General features: G+C 39.6%; 1 protein-coding gene across 10 annotated transcripts in view; it reads right to left on the bottom strand.

Moving 5' to 3' along the window:
* The window catches only part of APBB2 (amyloid beta precursor protein binding family B member 2), a 171,170-nt gene that overhangs the window by 81,680 nt on the left and 65,703 nt on the right, over positions 1-23,787 (bottom strand). For 5 of the 10 annotated variants that reach the window (XM_085059094.1, XM_085059097.1, XM_085059095.1 and 2 more), the window contains exons 4-5: positions 16,492-16,560; positions 11,485-12,285 (exon numbers count right to left, since the gene is read on the bottom strand). In XM_085059094.1, coding sequence (XP_084915220.1) covers positions 11,485-12,285; positions 16,492-16,510 — 820 coding nt within the window. In that variant the 5' untranslated portion in view covers positions 16,511-16,560. The remainder of the gene's footprint in view (positions 1-11,484; positions 12,286-16,491; positions 16,561-23,787) is intronic. The other 5 variants (XM_085059089.1, XM_085059092.1, XM_085059096.1 and 2 more) reach the window with 1 other exon arrangement.

Below are 23,787 nucleotides of genomic sequence, written 5' to 3'. Positions count from 1 at the left end.
TGAATATTATTATCTTTGCACATTTGTCTCCTTCCATTTTATATTAATATGTTTCCAAAAGGAAGATTTTACTACTTTTACACCAAATTGTACTTAAATATAAATTTATTTATAGACAAACAGAACAGTTGGTCTAAAATACCTGTAAGAGTAAGGAAAGGGGAACACAACTGAACTACTGAGGAACAGTTTACTAACAGCAGATCTGTCTGGTGATTAGTCCAGAGACAACTAGTGTGGAGAGGTAATTAACACTGCTAACACCACACACATTTACAGATGACAATTTCTACAGTTCAAAAAAGCTCTTTTATCAGTAAATGTTTACAGTCTTGCTTTCCTTATATTATTTGCATTCCAGAAAATTTCAGAAATAGAAAGGAGAGATGATAGCAACATACTGTATGCGAGATGCTAGCCGAAATTCAGTTTATGCACTGATAACGAATTCTCAGTAAATCCTGTCGCCTGAAAATAGAATTAGCCCAGATATAACTGTGGCCAGGAAAACACACAATCCTGACATAGCATCTGTAAAATGATAAACCAAAAGAAAAGTAACTAAGTCAAAACAACCCAATCTGGCAGCCTTTACACTGACCCTTTTGCAGTAATGTTACCAAGAGGAGAAAACAGAATTTTCTCTCTCTTCTAAACTTTGACAACCACCTTAGCCATCAGCAAGTCATAAAACCACATCCCACCATAAGACTTGTAGCGTTTCACCAAATGAGGTATTGATTTGTTCATCACAGCAGAATTCAAGCTGCAAGGCTCATTCCTTTTAAAAAATTTACTTTTGAAACACTAAAGAAATTAAATACTATTTTTTTGAACTCATACTTGTTTTCAGCATTTTTTACAGAAATTTTTACAATTTTGTGTCTTGTGATATCTGGAATTTTTTAATCCCTAACTCCTGGAATCATGAGAAAATTGCAGCTTGTCCACTTAAAAAAAAACCAAACAAACAAATCAACAAATATTCAAAAAACCTCTCATTACAACCCACACATTTCCCTCTCAAAAAAAGGTAAAAGCCGAAAAAATAAAATTAAAATTAACACTTAACCCTAAAAGATAAACAATGACCTAAAATTTATTCTTGCTTTTACACATTCTTTCTAGACTCCCATTTGGGGACAAGATGTATTTGTTCCAAGAAAAATGTGTAAGTTTGTTTTCCTTTTGTTTTTAATTGCTTTACTGGCATATACTGAAGAAGTTACTAATCTCTACATTAGCCCTTACAAATGCATCGTATCTACAAGTATTCCTGTGCAATTAAAATGAGGATGTAAAATTAAATTTATGACTAATGAAGGAGCAACATGTGAAAACTCCCTCCTCTCCCTTCTACTTCCAATGCTCAATCTGTCTTTTTGCCCTGTCTGCAGATGAGGTGGTTTGCAGAGGAAAACAAGAGAGGTCTACTGTGCAAATACCAGATATATTCCTTCACCCACTGTAAAGCTTCTGTTGTACACTTGAATACTTAAAATACAACCAGTAATTACTACTACAATATTTCAAGAGTGGTCTGCAGGGAGAGCAACATTTAAATCAGTACATTTTGTCTGTCAGTTTTTTTCAATACTGTCCAACAGTTATTGCACTGATGTTAGCAAAATTTGGAAGTAGTGAACCTCAAACACTGGCCAAACAAGTAAATAACATCCCTCCCTACCTCTGGCAGAGAGAAAATCCATCTCTCTGCATCAATTCTGGAAAACCACAACTAGGAAGAGTCATTACTCAATTGGTTTTATTTTGGAACAGCGGAAGCTTGTCCCAGATTAACAACATTCTCCCTCAATCACAGACACCTATCCACCAAAAAAAGGCCATTTCCTCCAGGAAGTGTTGAGTACACTGGACCATGCCTCACTATTTTCTGGAACAGCTTCTTGAAACTTAAAGTGAATGTGGACAGAAGCCACTGGGAGGAACAGAGAATGGGGAAACTTCCATTGTCACCCTATTCCTAAGGAAGCTTCTTTTAAGAAGCTGCATTTTCCCTGTTAAGTAATTGCAGGATTAGATAATCTTAGGAAAGAGGAGCTTGGTACATTTAAAGTATAGAAATCTGGAGTATAGTTCTGAAAGAAAGAATTCACATGTGACATGAAATTGAGAGAAATATGAAAATTGATTTTTGTGTAATTATCATACATTATTTTGATGTTGCATAAAAGCCTTATTTCCTACACTTACCCTGAATACACATAGGCAATATAATTTTACAAAGCCTAACATAACTATTTTAGTGGAAAAAACCCAATCATGCAAGAAAAATTAAATAAACTTCCTCTTCCATGCCAGTGGAAGCTTAGCCCTGAAATCCCTGCTCTTCTGATGTCATCTTCCTACTTTTCAGATGTCTTTGTTAAAAAAAGCATTAGTTATATTTCAGCACAATTAACCAAAGGAAATTAATGTAGCCAGAAGATTACAAAGTTCCTTAGTTGATCTGCTGACAGCCTCCATGGGCAAAAAAGTGAGAAATGTTATTCTGTTTCAGTTAAGCACAAAAGAAAAATCAGGTAATTTGAGTTTAACACCAAATGTTATCTTGAAATTCTGCTATAGCAAGGGTGTGACAAACAATGCCAGCTTACCCACAAAAGAAAAAAGTGGACTAAATTTCAAATAATTTTGCAAAAACCAAACCAAATCACTGTTTCTTATTATTAGTTTGTTTCTGTAAGAAGGAAACATAGTTGTGCTATTTAATTACTGTTCCACAAAGGAAGAGAAAAAGTTGTAAAGGTTTTGCGTGAATCATCTTTCTAATAAAACATCCTTCTTCTACCTTGACAAATTGATTTATTTAGAGCTGGCAAGATGGACAAAACAAAATATTGAATATATTAGTCAATATTTTTGACAGCTCCCAATCCAATACTGGCTACAAACTACCTCACATTTCTAACCCCCAAACCCACACTCAGTATTGCAAAAGTTCCTTTACCTTGAACTTCAGGGAATAACTAGGGTTACCACTGTTACACCATTTAGAGAGACTTTTTTCTTCCCTTTGACTGCAAGAAAAATAAAGCAGTCACAGGGGAAGAATTTGTCACACGTAAAGGAGAAATCAGAAGTCTGGTTTTTAATGTATTTTAAATCTATGTAAAGATCGTCGAGCTCTATGGATTAGAAGTATAAAACATCACTTGTCAATTCATTACTGAAATAATGAGCATTCAGAAAGACACTGCTGCAACCTAACCTGTCAGATACCAGCTGATGTACCACTGAGCAGTTTTTATTAACAGATAAAATAAATACATTCAGTAACCAGGCCTAAGTGACACTGTCAATGAGTGCTATGAAAAAATAAAATAGAATTGTTACTTACAGTTACTAGGTGCTCCTGTATAGTTCAACATGTACTGATCTGCTACCAACATCCTTTGAATTTGCTATATACATATCCCAACAGCTTCACATTCTCCTTCTGTGTAGCATCTCCAACTCAAATTTGAGAAAATACACTGCTATGTTGAAACAGACACTTACTTAATTAGTCTAACGAGGAATGGTACTTTGGATGGGAGGGAAGAGAAGCCACCCCCATTCAACTGCCAGTAAATGTAACAGAGGAAACACCACATGTTGACCAGATAAATGACTGCATTTTCTAATAAGGCAAGAAAAAATAAGAGAGATGGCTATGCATGAATTTCAGCAGCATGTGCATACACTGCATCCTCTACTGAATTCATTCCAGCTTGCAAGACATTGATGTATTTTCTGACTGACTCTGCTTAGGAGACAAGCTTTTGAAACAGTACTTTCAGCCACAAGCCTTTAGATGACAATCAAATCAAGATTTAATCAGTTCAACTTTGAACCAGAACAGCCCCTCATCCTGCAAATCAACCCCTGGAAATATATTTATGTTGATTTTTTCTCTTCAGCTGCCTGTAGAAACATGAAAAGTTTAAAAAAAATGTAAAGCAAACATCCACTTTTCGAAGATAAAATTCTTCCTAAGGTAGTAATACTCCGACTTCCTGAAGGTGCATTGCAGGAATGGTAGAAATTGATTTAGTGAAAGGCTTCTATTAGTGAGAGCGCTGTTCTCATCACGAAGTCCCTCCCCTTGCTATAATCAATAATTTAAGCAAAGCCAAGAATCATGTCAGCCAAAATGACCAGGGTAACTTGACTGTCTCTTTCTTGCAGAGTAGAAGCAAAATTAAATTAAGGTCTGAATGGGAATGTATTCTAATTTAAAAATTAATTTGCCCAATCTGAGTTGTGCTTTTGGCTTTCATGTTGAGTAGGGGAGGAAGGATGGGGTCCTTTGTTCTTTATTAAAAACTTCTCAGGTTCAGAGAAGGGCCCAAAATCCACTTCTAAGAAGGAAAAGCCATAACCTTAGATTTAGAGTATTTTATCAGTTATATGCAAACAAGAAATGTGCTCTACAAAGACCTTACTTGTGTATTATGACAGTGCTACTCCTCTCTCAGTGTCCTGCAATGATGTCTGAGTTAATAACTGATGAAGTGTTTAAAATTTAAATTGAGCTCTGCAGAATCTCTGATTAAAAGCTATTAAAAATAGGAAAAATGCATTTACTTAAATGGTGTTATTGTTTAGGACAATATAGTTTCATTAAGAAACAGTTTCATGAAGAGTTCTCAGAATGATTTTCAAGCAGAGGCCTTGAAGTTGTCTCATTAGTTAATAAATTAGTCTAGTGTACCAAGTGATGTACATGTAAAATAATCAACATAAATAGCAGTTGAAAAACAATCCCTGTAACACAATACCACATAAAAATGGATTGAAATTCCCCAGAGACACTATGAGCAGGAAGCAAAAATACATGCTTTTGATTTGGGGTTGTCCTCCCCTTCTCACCCCAAGTTCTCATCACCCAAGTATCATGGATAAATCTGCTGTGCAAGTCAAAGGACACACATTGGTGGGCTTTAGAAAACCAGATCCAGACATTACAAGAAACCCACTTAGTGTCATTATCTTGAGCTCTATGGCATACAGATATAGGACATTTATGGCCTAATCCTGAGTACCCAGGGGCTCCATACATCTCAAAATGAAGCAATCTCGTCTTAACAGCAAATATGTGCTTTCAAGGGATTGTTTAAAAAATGCTTCATGTCCCTTAAGGCAGGGACCACACATCCACTCTCAAGCAAGGACTGAGTTCAGAGCAAGGTCTCTGCAGCATGCAAGTCCTATCACACAACACCTCTTCTGGCCCATGGAGATGCTCAGTACTGCTCTGAATCTACCCACATTCTCTTGATGAGACAGCAACGAACCCAAGGCTGCCTGCAGCACCATCTATTCCATGTCTTGGTGGTACATGCTATAGGTTTCTGTATATCCAATATAATTTGCAACAGCACCGTTGTGACTCAAGGGACCCACAACCACAATTCAGCCAATCCCATGTCGTTAATTAAAGCTGAATTCAACTTCAATCAGCCAAAGTTTGACTTATGTGAGAATTCAGCACATGAGGAACCAGTGCACTGAGAGACTGGGGTCTAAAGGAGCCACTAACTTGGGGAGATTAAAAGAAATGCCTATGGGTGCAAACATAACAGAGCAGGAACTTGAGGGGGATTTAATTCTGTCTCTCTCACTGTACAAACATCTCCTTCTACCAGGGCGTGAACTAGGATCTGACTTTCTCTTAGCAGTACTTCAGTATTAAATAACTCAGAGCTCCCCCTTTTTGTGTTAAGTTTTCAGGACTTCTGTGAAATAACATCCCTGCACAAGCAAAATCCCCAATACTCACTTCTGCTGCCAATCTTAGTTTATCTGATTTACTGTCATTGCCTTTGTGCTAGCCCTGCTTGCCTAACCTACTGTCTACAAACATCCCTACTTGCTTCCAGCTCTCCCTCAGTTTGGGCCAAGTTCTCATTTATCTCCACAGCTGCATTTACTCTCCTTTTGCTTCCCCCTCCAGTGGGTCCCTCCTCCAGGTCATGTTCCCATCTTCCAACCCATCCTTCCACTTCACAACCCACTTGCTCCCTCGTCAGCTTTCTCCTTGGAGAGCAGTGGAGAGACCAGCTCACCACTGCTGGGCCTGATACTGGGATCACTGCAGGTGCTCACAGGAACAAGAGTGCCAAGAGGCAGGAATATCTTAGCAGGAAACTCCTCAGCCTCTGCTGGCCATCCCCAGCTTGTACACCTAGTGAATCTCGGCTACCCCAGCAACTGCAAGGTCCTCCAATAGCTCAAGAGCCACTGCAAAGACTAGGGACTCATTCTGCTGAGTGGTGATACCATTCCTCTACCACACCTCCTGCAGCTGCTATACAGGAGCTTAGAAGATGACAAACAAGCACCCAAGCAGGCTGCAAAGAGCTTCAGAGCACACTGACCCCATCTAGAAGAATTGCACCATCTTAGCTTGCCTTAACAAACATGGGCCTGCACATAAAGTGTCCTCCCACACATAATACTGCTTTTTCCTTCCCTTCCCCAGAGATATCTATACCCATTTCAAAGCATCAATCAGGTGGATTGAAGTTTGGCCTGACTTCTATGCAGCATTCAGAAGTGCTGAGGCAGAGGTTTACTGGATCGATTTTGGTCGTACATTTTTATTACCTGAACAGCTTTATGAACTGGGAACTTATATTTTTTTTTAAGGAGAAGTGGTTAGTCTGGTATCCACTTATTGTGGCATTTCTTCTGTGCAACTTCCTGCCTTATCATCCCTCTGAAATCAGGATCCTGACTTTTCCCCATTACCTTCTCTGTTTTCTCTTCTGTGATTTGTTTTCTTTTCCTCTTGGTCCTGTGTCTGACAATCTCAGGCATAGAAGAGCTTTTCCAACAATATGCATTCAACCTCAGAGAGGACATGCAGCATCCAGAACTATACACATCCATCCCTAAACTACAGAACCTTGAAAAGTTTCTAAAAATAGTTTGTCAAGCTAAGTACCTGACATGATTAAACTATTCACCACTTCAGAAACTTGAGCCTGCCCTACAGATGCTCAGAAGAGTTTTCCACTTTGCTGCAGCACAGAAAAAGCACATCCTAATATCTCTTAATATTACCCATTCATGTGAAGTGCATTATGGAGTTAGGGGAAACGTGCAGTGCTCTGGGCATCTTGTGCACTACTCTGCTCAGGCAGTAGTCTGACACTGGCTTTACTTCCCTGTGCTGCCTTGGCACCACCTCCCCTCCCCATTGCCACCTTTCACTTTCCTGTGCAGCTGTTCCACATGTTCCTGGAGCAGGCCCCCATGGGCATTTGTTTACCCCACAACTACACATTTTACTGAATAGAAAAATATTCATTTTTAACAGGCTCAGAATCATAGTACTGCACTTACACAAAGCAGCACTGTGATTTTTTCTGGATTAGGAATTACATGCTTTACTAAGGTAGCATGGGAAGTGTCCCTGAAAAGTCAAACACCAAACAAGAAATATCAAGGGCAAAACAACCCAGCTTGTTAGAATCCCATCAAGTGGCCAGAAGTTCAGCTGGAGTAAGGTCAAAATCAATGAAACTCTGTCAGTTAGGACAGGATTTGACACTATTTGTAGCCAGAGCACTGAGCTAGCCACAGCAATGCTTCAGTAGGCAAAGCACAGCCACCACGAGGCAGCTGTCTTCAAACACCATCTCCCCCAGCCCCAGAGCACCCAGGGAGATATGTCATGCTAGGAGAGAGCTGTGTTTACAAAGAATATGACAAACTATCCTAGATCCTTTAGGAACAATATAGCAGAGGTTAAACAAGAAGGTATTTTTAAAACAGACACAGGAAATGAACAAATTTCATTTCTGCACTACAGGGCAGATGTTTCAGACTCTTTCAAATGGTTAATTCATCTGTGAGTGTTACTTAATGTGCATCCTGCTCAGCCTGTGATTGCTTCTCCAAACGCAAGTCCTAGCTCTTGCCTCTTATCAGTTGCGTGTCCTGGACACCACCAGACATCTCAAAGGACCCAAGGTGAGCAGTTGAACCAAGCTCACCCTAGGGAGGAAACTGAATGGCTCTGATGAACTAAAGAATAGTTCTTTGTCTTTTTGACAAACAGTTAAGTATGAAACTGCAACTGTGAATGTGTACAACACATTCTGGGAAACCTCTTCTATAGTCCCAAATTTTGGTAATTGCAAACAGAGTTTGGGAGAGGATACTAATTGCTGGTAAAAAAACATCTATTCTCCCCTTCCTGAATTTAAGCACATTAATTCACTAGAGATTTATTCCAAAAAAATCTGGAAATTGGGTGTTTATTTAGACCCTTACAACTGTATTGGTAGCTCATTCTCTAGTTTTATAAAACTTGTGCTAACCCACAATCTAATTGAATGTATTTTTCATACATAAATCTTTTTCCCCACTCAGGAACACAGAAAACATGTCCTGAGCAAATAACAGACTTACTGTCTGTATCAGATAGGTACTGCAAAGGAAGAACCGTGCTTTTAAAAGGACATCCATTTTAATTTGGTCAAAGACGCTGGTTAAAATCAGAGGCAGAATTGACCACTGCTGCAAATCTTTCAGACTAGTTCATGATTTACTGTAATTTTTATTGTATTAAGAGGGCTATTCTCCCCAGATGTGCCGTTATTTCAGAACACTGGGCTCTCTTTACAAGAGCGACACTCCTGCTATCCCCAAGGACCAGTCTCACAGCTGCCATTTCTGCACTGGATTGAACTCATTTATTTGTAACCAGCTATTAAACCACCCTCTCGGGTTTGCTTGGAGACCAGCAGCAGACAGGCATTTGGTATATTACAACTGCACACAGCAGCAGCACTCCTGAGAAAGGGACACTGGTGATTTTAATACCCCTTTGATTTCAACCAGGGAGAAACAAGGCATTGTGTGACCCAAAGGCTGAGAGACTGGGGAGCCAGAGGAGCGTGCTGCTGATGCACAGCCTCCCACAACCATGAAGAGAGTGAGGAGGGTGGCTCTCACAGAGCAAGAAGCACCTCTAGCTTTCTAGCATCAAGTGTCCCACATCTCAGGGACTTTCCTAATTATGGGGCTATTCCTGGCTCTAGGAGGAGGGGTTTTGTTCAAATTAATAAAAAACAGAAAGCAAAAGCAAATTCCAGTTTTCTTATTGGCTTTGAGGCAAAGAGAAGTCCTTTTATTTCCTGAAGAATTCTCATTTCTAATTCATTAGAGATTACTACACAGAGCACTGCACTTTACTATGGTGGAGTAACTTTCCACTGAGATTGTTTTTCAGGTGATATGAAGATCAAGAAATGTGCCTGCCTTCTACAGCCTTCTGGGGAGCTTCTTAACAAAAAAAAAAAAAAAACCAAAAAACTCCAAAAAACCAAACCAAAACAAAAAAGAACCCCAACCCCCCCCCAAAAAAAAAACTCCAAACCAAGAAAAACAGAAACTACAAAACAATACAAAACAAACGAACAAAAAACCCAAGCCACAAACAGAAAACATCATCCTCATTCTCCCCTAGGTTTGGGCTCTGGGGCATGTGCTTCACTGCTGCTTGCACCACACAGATTCATACAATGAATACACACAGATTCATCCAGGTGAAACTGATGAATACATGTAGAGGGGGAGAAGGAATAGGTAGATGGTGTAATAACAAAAGACGTGTTTCCTTTGAAAACTAGACTAAGGAAATTTTCTTGAGAGAGGAGGAGGGAGGATTTAAGGTGATTTAAACCCTGTTCTGGTCCATTTGCAGTATTAAAAACACCTGGAGCTGGTATATGGGTTATTCAGAAGGCTCTCCAAATGACAGAGGATTCAGCTGGATGGATGCAGTAGGTCCCAGGGGAGATGCAGTGCCTAAGGCTAATGGAGGCAAGCTTGCTTGTTTGGGGAACTGCCTGTAGTGCTGGGTGTCAATCAGCTCTGGTGGCAAGTCACTGCCTGTCTCTAGGAAGGCTGCCTGGAAACCCATTAGGGCTTGGCATGTGCTAAGGGTCTCGATGACATCCCATTGCTTTGCTGAGTATAGTTTTTTTCTGCTTCTCCAATCACCTCAGACTCTTTTTTTTTTTCATAAAGTACTGAATCTCAGAAAGAAAGATAGATCACTGAAAGTGCTCATAAAATTATCTGAAAGTTGAAGTCAATGTAGTTCTTGTCAAGATGCACATACAGCTAATTTCCCTGGAGAAGAAAGAAGAGTTTCCTCAAAACACATTTCTTATACTGTGCTGTGCTTGTGGTGCTCCATGCCCATTATTAATGGATTCTATCATATCTATTTATCAACATCAATAATTGTTTAAAAAAGTCAGTTGTTTTGTATCTTTAATTAGAGTTGTTTTATTTTTGTCTCCTCACTCAGAGAGAGGGTCAAGGCTCTTGCAAACACCTTTTTATTAGACCACACATGGAACTATCCTGCCCTAAGGAGAGTTCAGGTGGATTTTGTCTACACAAGGATGCATTCTCAGCACAATCAATTTGGGGTTTTTGAATTATACAGCTCCAAAATAAAACACATGAAAACAAAATAACAAAAATACCTCACAAAACAACATTCAGTTTTCCAGGAATTGAATAATGAAATATTGTTAAGAGCAGGAAGAAGAAGACAAAACAATTCAGAAAAAGTCCTGAAAGAAGTATATTGTAATTTTCAACAGTGTCTTCTCAGGAAAACAGTATTGCTATCATATTTCTGCATAAACCAAAGTGCATCCTTGTATGGATTAACTGTTCTCAAGACTGGGGGATTTTTTCACTTCCCAGAAGTCATATGACTAAAACTCTACTTCAGTTTTTCCCCTAGATAGGTGTCTTTCTTCCTTTGTGCCCTAGCATTTTTCACTGGAGCATAAATGCAAGCGTTGGAGAGCACTGAGCTGCGAAGACCCCACACAATGTCCTCCTCCTATCCCAGATGCAGTGGCAGTGAAGAGGAGCCCTGTCCATGCCCAAAACCACAGACCTCCAGGAGGGACACCTCCAGGGCTCACTGCACAATGCCCCAGCTTCCCTTTACCCATGTTGGCAAATAGGGAGCATCATCAAATGACTGGAATGGAATGGACACATTTATAAAGCTGTGCATTAAAAAAGTAAAAACCTTCACTGAACCTAAAAATCACCATTCAGGAAAGCTTGTTTGTTGCGTGTATGCAGCTATCAGTAGTTCAGCATCTCCAGACAATCATATTCTTCTCACAACATGCACCCACTCATTATTAAAGAGCAATTATTTATAAACCAGCAAGAGGTGCAGTTAGCATATTTCTAGGACCCTGTACAAGGTATCTGCTGGTGCCTTTCTTAAAGTCACTACAATTGAGTAGGAAGCTGCCAAGAATTCCCAAATAGACAAGCAGCTGTGTGCAAGGCCAGCGCTCAGATTTTGATGCAACCCATTTCCCCACTGAAACTGTTAAACCATTTCTCTCCTTCCTGGCACCAGCTGAGAAAAGTTAAGCAATGCCTATTTAAACCAGTGGCCATGAGGAGCCTTTGCCTGCATACCTGTTTCGTCAGGTGAGCTCGGCGAGGCGCTGTCCTGGGACAGGGTAGTCCAGCTGGAGTCCTCATCACTTGGGGCCAGGTTTTGAATCCTATGGAGGGCACAGTCTGTTTTGGCCCCAGTTTTTGGGTGATCTTTCTTTGTCTCAGGGCTTGATGACACTGTGGCAACCTGGCCATCCTCTGGGCTTGGCACCTTGTTCTGTTTCCGGGGCAGGACTTCCCCGTTGACAATAACCGTAGAAGCCTCGCTGTTGCTTTGAGCAGATTTATCTTCCATCGCAACAAAACCCTGCTCTAGATCTCTAGCTGATGTCTCTAGATCCGCATAGTAATTCAGGAAGCTCTTGGTCCTCCTTGGCTGCAAGGGTAATATTTCACAGCCAGAGGAATCCTGTGGGATTGGCTCATTGCTTTCAAACTTCTCAGAAGTTACATTTACGCCTGCAGCGGTACCGAGGTTTTTGTTGGGATCCTGCTGTCCCTGCTCGGCAGCTTTCCTGAGCTGGTTTTCTCCATTCTTCACCAGCTTTATATTGGCAGAGCTGTTCCCCAGGAGGGGCTGAGCCACCGGATCGGAAAGACCCATGGCTGTCTGAATGTTAGTCAGCGCGTACTTTTTCCTGCATTTGGGAGGAGTGCTGTTCTTGGTCTCTGTGTGCCTGATCTCTGCATTGAGGAGCTCGTTGTGAGAGGAGCGCAGGTTCAGGGTGTTGGGCGGGGTGGCGGGGCTGTTGCGGTTCACAACGTCCGTCGTGCTGCCGCTTGCCATAAACACTGCCAGCGCGTCCACACCGGAATCGACTGCAAAGGGAAAGAAACAGCCGTGAGACACTTTCATTGTACACACTATTTTGCTAGGGCTTCTGGTAAAGGGATGTAGCACTTTAGGTAATTGTTTTACAGGAGGAAAATCACCACAACCTAAGTGGGTAAGAGAAGAGACAAAAGCTTAGCTTATTAAATAAGGAAAAACAGAGTCAGAAAAACAGATCATCAGGACCGCAAAGATGAGAAAAAGCAGAAAGCTTGACCCTATACAAGACAGTTTTAGGGCAGATTTTTCATGTATGATTCTGTTGCAGGCAGACTCTGAGACAGCAGAGGTGCTCTCTGCAAATGCTGGAGATTCTCCCTTATCATCCTTAGCATAACTATTTTAGTATTTCACCTCTGCCTCTGGTGAGGAGGGAAATAACTGTTCAAGTCTCAAGTGCTCATCACTAGGAAGCAGAAATGTGAGAAATTTCTAAGCAGACTGCAGACAGATGCTGCTTCTTTTTCATTTTAGGGGAGTGTTGTTACTGGTGAGCCTGAATGGTTGGTCAGTTGTTGACTCCTAACATCTGTATTTTCTCTACTATTTGTCTATCTTTCTTTCCTTTCCCTCCTCTGCCTTTTTTTTTTGGTTTTTTCTTTCCTTTTTTTTTTCTTTTTTTGGGGGGGGTGGGGTGGGGGAAGAAGGGAAATAGAGGGCCAGGGAATACGAATAGAAGATTATTTCACAAAGGAGTATTTGATTGCCAGGGGGAGATAAAAAAATCCCTTGACAAAATATCCTGCTGGAATTCAATCAACTTTAAAAGAAGGTCAAGCTCCAGAGATGGCTCACTATTTCTACAGCTCATGAAGTTCAAGCTTGAGGATAAAACATACATCCTAGGGCAGAGTGCAAATACTACACTGTTAAATAATACCATTCTTTTGTTTACTTGTAGACAAGTTTCTGATTTTTGTTCTGACTAGCCAAGGGCAGAGCTCATATTTTGAAAAAATAGTAAGTTTATTGAGGGAACAGATTTTTAGATTATTAAAAATTATCAAAATATAGATTTTAAAAAAATAATAAAAAATTATAATTTGTTCCTGTACTGTCTATTTATGGCTTCCACTAATCTGCACAAGTACTCCATGAACACCTCACTTTTACTGTAGCAGTCACTGTTGTTTGACACCTGGCAACTAAATTAGAGGCCAATTAATAAATCACTCCCATCTGCCACAACATGAAACACCCTTTCTGTTGTTCCTAATTCTCAGATATCATTGACTGCTTATATTGCACATAAAAAGTTATCTGGGGCTTATCCAGGAATGGAAAGCTGTAATTTGAGCTAACTGATGACAGATCATTCCAGCTGATGAGCTGTGCTGCATCTTTGTATATTTGATATATGACAGAACTGACTGCCGTACAGATTTACAAGAGATTAAATATATGGGTTTTAAAAGAACATATAATACATAAACAGAATGAAAAGGAGCACTTCACAATGTTACCCAAATGCAGGCACAGTTGCTAGTGCTCCCTCCTCTTTGATGTGCTGTCAAAGCTGCTCACTTGCAAACATCACCTGGTTTATTTAAAACCAAGCAGATCAAGTAATAATATCCTTTGTTCCCTGAATCACGCACCCAGCTGTTGAAAAACAATTTCTAAAACTTGTTAAAAACAGAATTTAAATTACATTTTACAATTTTTCACATTTGCCAATTTCTCAAGCCCCAGTCAGCCAGTCTAAACCAACTGCAAATTCTTCAGAAGACAGCTCAGCCCACGAACACTGTACAAAAGCATCATCTTAGGTAACAGCTAACAAACATCCTGTGAGCAATTTCAGCTTTAGCCACAAGACACTTTAAACACAACCATCACAAAATTTAAAGGAACTTTATAAAGGTATTTCTCTAATAAACATATCATATACATACACATAGCTTTCTGGATCTTGTCTAAAACCAACCAGGTCCAATGCAAGCAAGCTTGCATCTGATCAGATGTTACCAAAATGTTTTACATGAAACAACTCCTGTCTATCAACTGGCTGCTTTGTATTCTGAATCACTTAAAATCTGACAACCTGAAAGTCACATAAAAAAGTAAAGTAATAGGGCAGGATAATTTCCCCCCCCACTGCCTCACCTTTCGAATTTATGGAAATTCACAGTATCTAGGGATTTCACTAGATCATATTTTACTTCATGCTTCAGCAAATTAAAATAAGTATTTCTGGTTTTCACTCATAAACACAATTACCACAATATGGAAAAAGACTGAAATTTATTCTTCTCCTTTGTTATGACTGAGCTGCTTCATGCAACGTTTGCCACTATTTTTGTCACTGAACAGATTTCTTAAAAAATAATCTTCCTAGATAAAGCTTAAGTATTTGCCTGTCAGCTTATCTTTAGCCAGTCCCCTGCTGCTATTGTTTCATTGCTCAAAAATATTGTTATGAATAAGCCCTTGGAAACATTGCAACAAAATGTATTACATTTTACTAATCTTCTTGATAAAGGTCCTCCATTGATTTGATGAACATTGGCACATTGTTCAACGACTAGACAAAGACTTAAGGAGTCTTTGCAACCCACGTAATATTCATGACTTGGGTGTTAGGTTGGGCTGGTGTATGACCATGAACAGAAACATGTCAGAAGAAACATTTCCCTAGACACCATCTCCCCTCCTGACCCCATCTCAGGTGATCTGTTGATCAAATGATCAATGAACATGCAAAAAGCAGCACAAGGTGTGCAGAGTGAAGCAGGCTGTTCTCTCGAGGGCCAAGAGCCTGCTCGCTGGCTGTCATCCTGTGCTCCCAGCCAGCCTCTGGGATGCATGCAGCTGGCTGCCCTCTGCTCTTGGAAGCAGATACAGGGGTGAGAAAAAGGAAGAGGGTGGCGAGGAGAAAAGGAGGCAAAAAGAGAAGAAGAAATACAGATGGTAAAGGGCAGATCTTGCGTCTCAAGGGTAGAAGTTGCTACCAGACTAGCACTAATTAAAGCACAAGAAAACATTGGAATGCAAGGAAATGCCTAAGAGCACTGAAGAAAACCTACATTGCACAGTAGAACAGCGCAAGGAAGAAGAGCAATAGGCTGTCCCTCCTCCTTTATACAGGACACAGTGATGCTTGAAACACATCACTTTTCCCAGAGGAAGCACATCCCAACTTTCTAATTAAAAGCTTCAGTAAAATGCAAATTCTTCATGTGCCTGTCATTTCATGCCTGAATTTCCAATTGCTGACTTCCCATATTTTTATTTTGTCTCTTCCACTGATGCTGCCTCCTTTGCCACAGGGTACCTGAACACAAGCTGGTGTTGCACTCCTCACCAGCTAACCAACACCCTGCACCCAGGGCTGCCACAGGCAGACTCCATCCCCCCCTCTCAGACAGCTCCTTGTGCTGCCTGGCCACCAGCAAGGAATATGCTACTGGCACAGGGCACCACATTTTCAGTTCCTCTACCTTCTGCTGAAAAGAAAATTCAAATGGACAACCAGACCAGGAATCACTGAGTTGATACACGTTTCTCAGCTAAAGTGAGGGAACACTGTTAAGTTATAAGTGAGTAAAAGTAGGGTATTACACTAAAAAATATTCTGTTCTGGTGAAAAGCTAACAGTAATTAGGACATTATCATTACTGGGAATAATAACATTTTAAAATTGTTGGTGCTTCAAGACAGCACAAGACTAGGTAGAAGATCTGTCATAGCAATTCATTAAGGGTTTCAACTTGCTTATTTTCTAAATGTACTCCCAGTCTCAAGTGTATACTTTTAACATTCTTACAGATATTAGAATACTTTTACCACTATGTGTTTAACACAGAGTAGTGCCAATATTCTAAGGAACATAATACAAATAATGCTATTACTTGAGTGGCTTTTATTGATGTTTTTAAATCTTGTCATAAAACTTACAGAGCTAGAAGAAAGAGAGAGAAAATGCCATTGCGAACAAAGAACAGTGCATGACTGATTTGTCTTTGCCATCCAATGACTTTTTTTGCGTCATATTGTCTATGGGAGGTTTATAAAAAGCTGAATAGAGAGTTTCTTCAAAAAGGCACAGTTAAAAAAGAAGAAAAGAAGTGCTTGGTCTTTTTCACATGTATGTGCAAAATGAAAGTGAAATATGGGCCTGGAAAGAAGAAGAAGAAAAATGAGAGAAAAATTTCACATATTTGCATAGCAGAATCTTTTAAAGGGCATCTGACCTGGAAGTACTTCTGACATGGCTCACGGGGCGTCAGCAATGCATCAGGAAATAGATTATAATTTGAAATCTGAAAAGAGGGACCATTTAAGAATTAAAACCAAAGGAAAACACAAAAGAAAAATACCACATTTTAGAAGCTCCTGAGAGATGTTAAGCATTCTAAATAAAGCCCACAGCATAACAGTGAGGATCTTTTGAGTTTTCAATGATATTTGACAGTCATTAAAGTATGGGAGAGGCTGGTCTAGAGCAGCAAGAACATGTAATTAAAAATAACTATTACATTTTTGTCAATGTAAAACTTTACTACGAGCACAGATTCAAAAATATTCTCCAGTTTCAGTTAACATACTGTAGCAAAAACTTCAATACCTTAGAAAATATGAGGTTTTTCCCAATTACCTGGCTACAGCTTACTCAGGAAACCACAGCAGCATTGGTAAAAGTAAACACAGCAGTAAGGCAGGTTCACACAAAAATTTGCATAATAGCATCTAGCATATAAAACTAAGAAGCACGGTCTGCAGGGTTGATCCCGCAGGAGAGAATCATAAAAAGAAACTCAGGGAGTGTGTTCCAGTATGGGACCCTTTCCTGGCCATCTTCTCATAGATAAACCATTTTGCCTTAAAGTCTCTGGTTTGGATATGAATGGCACACATGGACAAGGTATTTCTATGTACTCATGACTATTTTTGTCACTGCATCTAGGAAACATAGGAAAGAAATAATACAAACCTTTTCACAAAGCAGATTTCCCTTCAGCAAGGATATCTCTGGAGTACAAAACTTCTAATGACAACTTCATGCCATGGGGCTACAGCCCCAGGTCTTGTACACTTGGTCTTTAGTTAAAGCCTAAGCAGCTGCAGAGAACACCTTCATTATACAATTGCAGCTCAACACCAACTAACTTCCTTCACTTCAGAGGGTGAATTCCAATGTTAAAACATTCATTCTAAAACTACAACCAGCTAAAAGGTAATAGTTAAACAGATGTCAGCCAAAAGCATCCTAATAAACTCTAGATTTACATTATTAGCTGAAATCAGAATCAAGACTAGAAGGCATCTTACTGTCAAATGTCATCTGCTCCTTCTCACCTGTACATCTACACAAATTCCAGGTGACACCTAACACTTTCAGAAAGAAAAATGAAGGAAAATACTCAAATGAAGTGCTGTGGTAGATCAGAGACTACAGCCAATGATTTCCTTCTTGCTGCTTCCTCTGGCAATGACATCTCTGCTGGACTGAATTTGGAAGCTGGAAAGAGAAAGCTCAGCAAAGCCAGGAAAGCAAAATATGATGACGGGAAAAGCAGTTTGGGGAATGCAAGAGCAGGAAAGGAGCAGGGCTGCAAGCACCTTGCACATGATGCTCTCAAATCTATCTGCAGACTCTTCCACACAAATCTTTGAATTCCTGAGGGTGGAAAGGACCTCTCCAGATCATCAAATACAACACCCCTGCCCAAGCAGGGAATCATTGCTACCCTCTCTACTCCACCCTGGATCTGTCCTCACATCAGAATAAAATCCCCATTTCAACCTGCTTGCTAAATGCAGCTTCTCCCATTTCCAGCTATTTCCTGCTTCACCTAGTCCTACTGAAATCACCATCTGGTAACCAGCTTTCTGTCCTGGCTCCTCCATCCCCAGGAGGCACCCTGCCAGCCCCTGCTGCCACAATAATGACATTTCTCCTTTTAGAGCTAATCTTGCTGCCAACCAACCGCAACAGCCTAGCAGCAGTGCTCTTTCTGTTCTAGTGATGCTCTTATTAATAGGAATCCATAATGCTGATCTATCTTTATATGGTGTTATTAAGGGAAAAAACCTTCAGATCCTGCAATGAGTTGTAGCACTCAAGTTGAATACGCCTTCCCATTTACCATTTTTTTCCTTCCCCCTTCTCACAAAGCCAGTCAAATTCCTCATCCAGCAAAAAATTCCGATGCCTCTCAGAATTAGATTCTAACAGATATAAAAGAAAAAGAAAAATAATAAAAAATAAATACATTAATGAACAGAAGAAACCAGCTAAATCCACTATTTCTGTACTTTTTTCTTTAATTAAGATAGATACATCTAAATAATCAGTGTATATTTGACTATCTGAATGAAACTTTCTGCTACTTTCTATTGCAGAGAACCAGGGTCATCTTGTGCTACTAGAGCATTCTTGAATCAAGCAAACAGTTTAAGAAATAAAGAGCAATACTTTCATTTATACAAGGTATAGCCATGACATGCCATCAAGACTAATCCTGCATTTAGTGGGGGAAAAAACAAGATTGCACGCTAAGTCTTTTCCAAATTCAATTTTCTCCCTTTAATTACATTTTCTCCCATGTGCAGAATAGAACAGTCTGGTAGGCAAAACCAGTGTTGTCACAGCAAGAAGATGGAGTGTGTTTTATCTATTGGCTACTTGTGAGCACAGATAATAAGACCTCCTGTCATTGGATCTATATGTTCACAGCGACATTTGCTAAGTAAATGTCTATACTTTTTCTAATCCCGTTGTGTAAATTAAACTCCTGAGCCTTAACATTCCACTTTTTAAATTGATGTATACATTACTAAATCTCTACAATAAAGATCACACCTCACACTTATTTACCAATTTACAAATAACCATACTTTCAATGCAAGTGCTAGTATAGGGCACAAGCATAAATGTCATTCTCCCTTAAACAGACACACAAACGCAGAAACTGTTACTTGAATTTCTGCCATTGAGATTAGCAATAGAGCAAGAAAGACTTCCATATTCTGCAGCTTCAATCTCAAATGCTCTCCAAAAATAACTCTTACCAAGTCTGAAGGTAAACAATTGTGTAATCAAAGCTGATCAGAAATACCAAAACAAAAGCAAAATCTCATATGAAACAAAGTTAGGATAAGCTGTCTCAGCAAAAAAAACATAACCAAAATGCTTTGTAGGACAGGCAGCCTACTGATATGCTTGATGGAGCATCAGAAAGGAATCAAGGGCCACAGCTGTGGCACATAAAATTGGAATGATTCAGACTGAGTTCAAACCAGGGATTTTTCAGCCCCACATAAATTTAACTTCAATCATTTGTCAGTTCCTGAATCTAGGAAGCAGAGCCATTCAAAATAGGACCAATTTCTTAACAGGGTTAAGAAAATGCCCAAGGTCCAGCACCATCCTTCCAGCTGTTTGTAATAGCACTAGACCAATCCTAAGGTCTTTGATCAGGTGACACAGGCAGCAGGAGTAGGAAAGACATTAAGCACAGGTCACAGCACTAGTAAGAGAAGTAGGTAGAAGGTTAACTGAGACCCTGTCAGATGCCATGGCTGAGTTAAGTTCCAACAGAGATGCTGTGCTGGGAAAAAAAAAAAAAAAATTAAACAGATTATTATCAGTAACCACTTCCCACACACCTTGTCTGTAGCCCTGCTATTTGCAGCTTGCAAACACTCCCTGTTCCTGCAAAGCCTAGAAACAACACTGCATACTCCTGAGCACAATCTGCTTCTCCAAGAACAACTAACTGCATGCACATAAGTAAAGACATTTCAGTTTTCCCTTTTAATTTATTTTAAACTTCTGATGGCCTGGCATCATGATTTCACCTGTTACAACTTCAGCTGCCCTCTGAACCACATATTATAACTTATGGCTAGTTATATATTAAACTTTTATCAATCAAGGTTATCCAGAAATGTTTTTATCCTCAGATTACCCAGACTGGTAGCAATAGTTTTGAGCCACCTATTTTTATTGCCTCATAGCTGAGATCTTAAAAAGCATTTGAAAGAGTATTCTACACCAAAAATTGTTTTCTCTTTACTGTAAGGTTTTATTTAGTATCAAAGTAGGCTCTAGAGATGAAAATTTGAAAATGAAAAAGATGGAAAATAATATTTCAGTTGACTCTCTAAACTGTATATGGAAAGAATAAAAGCATATGTCTATCTAAAGTATCAATATAAAGAAAATATCTAATTTAATTAATTCCTAAGTGTTGGCAAAATATTTCAAATTGCTAACAGTAAATCAACAGGGAGTAAAAATAAAAAGTCCAAGTCTCAGTCACAAAAAAGAGCAGTGGAGTGATTGCCAGCTTTTGCACAATGAGACTACCTAGGCTCTCAAGCAAAGCAAATGAAGATTTTGCACATTGAAAAGACTGTTTGTGTTCCACGTACATTTAAAACATTTTGTATCTCACCTAGGTAAGGTTATTATATATGTGTGCTTTTAATTACATCTGCTAAAACTGTCTGAAAATTGGACTCACATGTCCCACCCACATATTCCTTGCCTCCAGTAACAGAGCAGAGCTCAGGGTACATCAAGCCAAAAAAGGGTTTCTATATTTCTAGTCTGTTTTTTCATGAAAGGCTGAACTAAAATAAGGCTCATTACACAAAGACATACATCTCAGCAAGGCTGAAAGTTCCCTGCAAAGCTACATGTTGTCTTCAACCAAACTTCAACAGAACAAATCAGAAATATTTCAAAACATACAACAGTTTATAAACCAAGTGTTGCAGTAGTGCTTAAGTTGACAGAATGCCAAGAGATGATTAAAACAGCCACACCCTACAGTAACTCTCCCAATGTCATTATGATACTAGAATACAGCATGACTTGAATCCTGGCCTGATGCAGCCAGTAGAGCTCCTTGAGAAGGCTGCTGTACTATACTGAGAATCCTCTGCCCAAAGTGCTCATATATAAAACAAACCACGTGCTCGTAAATGAAATCAAAGTATCATATTTGCTTTATGGTCCTCATAAACTAAACAGATGAATCCATAATAAAGTGGAAGGAGAACATAACAAAAAAAGCAACTGCACTTATAGGCATCTGTATTAATTACACTGAAGTATGGCTAAAAGCAGACTCAGTTTCAACAAACTTGGCTGTAGAAGACATTGAACAAGAGGAAAAGAACAAACTACTAGTATCACTGGCGTGAGCTGTGACACGGAATCTTGAGTTCTTGACATGAAACTCACAGATCTTCACAAGGCATTGAATACCAAAGGAACTAGAGTTTCTGTGAAAGGGGACAAAGACATGATGCAAATCTGGTATCATGGTGATTCTCCATGACCATATGCAACTCCGAATGGAATTACAAGGAAACCTTCAGTTTCTACTTCTGATTCCACCATGAAGAAGAAACGGACCAGTCAGGGTCCTGAGATAGGGCTACTCCTTAATGATGCCAATAAATAAATGCATAAGTGACAACAGGCATTCAGAGTACTACACAGTCTCAAGAAAGCTTTTCATCTGCAGGCTCTGGGTCAGCTCCTGTCTCCCAACACGAGCACGTGCTTTTGAACTTCACCAGGATCACCCAAGAGGCCAATGAAGTTCCTGTGCCAGTCTCCACACAGCTTCCTAGGAAAGGCAGAAACCTACACAAGAGAGGCTTAAACGAGGAGTGCAACACGTGTGTCATTGGGTACTTCTGCAATTTTCACTCCATCAGTTCTGCCTTTTCCTCTGTTATTATGTGAGCTTTTAAAGAAATGTTACAGAGAAGTGTCTCCTGCCTAAGCATGATCTAAGCAGTGCTAAAGTTTGAATCTCAGTTACACCAAGATGTCTTTGGAAAGAAAAGGTCAGGAAACGCAGGGCAGGATTTTGCCGATGGAGAATTTTACTGACATGCTTCAACCAAGAGTTGCACAGAGCATACACTCCTCCTCCTTGGGGTTAGGTGTCTCTTTGGGTCAGTTACCTGTTATTCTAGGAGCAGCTCCAAGCCCGCAGAGACACACCATGATACATTTTTATAACAACTCATCTTGCACTAATCATAGCAATGTAATAACCAGTACTGGCTGCAAGACTGGAAGTCTGGGGTTCTTTCAGGGGGTTGCTGTAATTTGTAATGTCACCATTCTCCCATTTGTTTCTTTATCTCATTGCAATGAAACTAAGATTTTCCAGCAGTTTCATGAAACAACAGCTCCCTTGCAAGCTCAGCACAAAGAAAGGCACAGTTGGCCACTCCTTGAGAAGCTGAATAGACAGAGGCAGAGCAGGAATTTGAGTGTTCCTCAAGGGAAATCAAACCCCAAGTTTATAAAATCAACCCTACTCTCTCTGCCCTCAAGCACTTTGAATTATTTATAAGAGCAGCTTTAATATGGGAGATGATCATGAAGAACCAAGATTCAAAGTTCTCCCATCTGCAATCCAAGAGAACGACATCTCATGAAGAATATTTCCTTTTGTTGTCATCCTTGATTTATGAATGCTTCACAAAAATGGTATATCCCCAAATAAGTTTGCTTGGGGCAAAAAGTCACCCTCCAAACAGAAACCCTCCAGTTTCTGAAATAAAACTTGAGTCAGCTCTAATAATTATATTGCAGAAACACATCAAAAAATCATTCCATATGGACCTTATCTGAGTCACCAATAGCTCAAAAAAACCCAAAGTCTACCTCTACCTGCCACAAATAGTGCGAGATGTGGCACCACTGCCTGAGGGCAGCAAGGGCTGGTCTTGGAGTTCCAGGTGCAAGTAGGTCACTTCCTCCCAGGGAAAGCTGATGTGCCACTGTAGGATGGTGCCTCCAGCCCTGCACACTCCAAAGGTCAGCAGGTGCTGAAAACTACCACCCACATATTTCCAGACATACAAAAACCTCTTACTCTGTGCATAGGAAAAAGAATTTTAGTATGAAATAAAAAGTGAGGCTACCTAAATAACACAAACAGAACCATGTTTTCACAAGAGCTGCTGCAGCAAATGCAGAAAAGTGGAGTTTGTGAGCAAGTTTTAGAAAAATATAAATAAAAAAGCTCAGGCAAAATTAATGAAAGAAGTCTGTTCACAAAACCTATCTTCTCAGATGTGGAGGCTGTACATCCATCCTTAGTCTGTATTTTTTCACAATGAAAACACAGAAAAGAAAAAAACCCAACAAAATAGCACACGAGGGAGTGTTCAATCAGGACAAGAAGCATTAGACAGAGCCAAGGATACACCCAAGACTGTTTGACTGTTTTGCTTGCTGACAAAAATCAAGGGAGATCATTGCTCTCCAATTACACTTTTCAAAATTCTAAACTAGCAGGCACCTGTTAAATTCACAGGTTTTCATTTTAAAGTTTAAACATCTTGCTGTTTCTTATACCTTCAGCACCTATATAGAAAACATACATCCTAGCACTGGGCTTCAAATAAGCTATTTTCTATTTAAACTGTTACGTGTTTTAACAAATATAAAACCTTTTGTTATTCTCATAAGATCATACGCTATTCTATCCAATAAATTTATGAAATTA

This window comes from Lichenostomus cassidix, chromosome 4, assembly GCF_008360975.1.
Source record: "Lichenostomus cassidix isolate B80296 chromosome 4, HeHo_3.0, whole genome shotgun sequence".
In the NCBI taxonomy this organism is placed as follows: domain Eukaryota; kingdom Metazoa; phylum Chordata; class Aves; order Passeriformes; family Meliphagidae; genus Lichenostomus; species Lichenostomus cassidix.
This window is presented reverse-complemented; position numbering and strand designations above follow the sequence as displayed.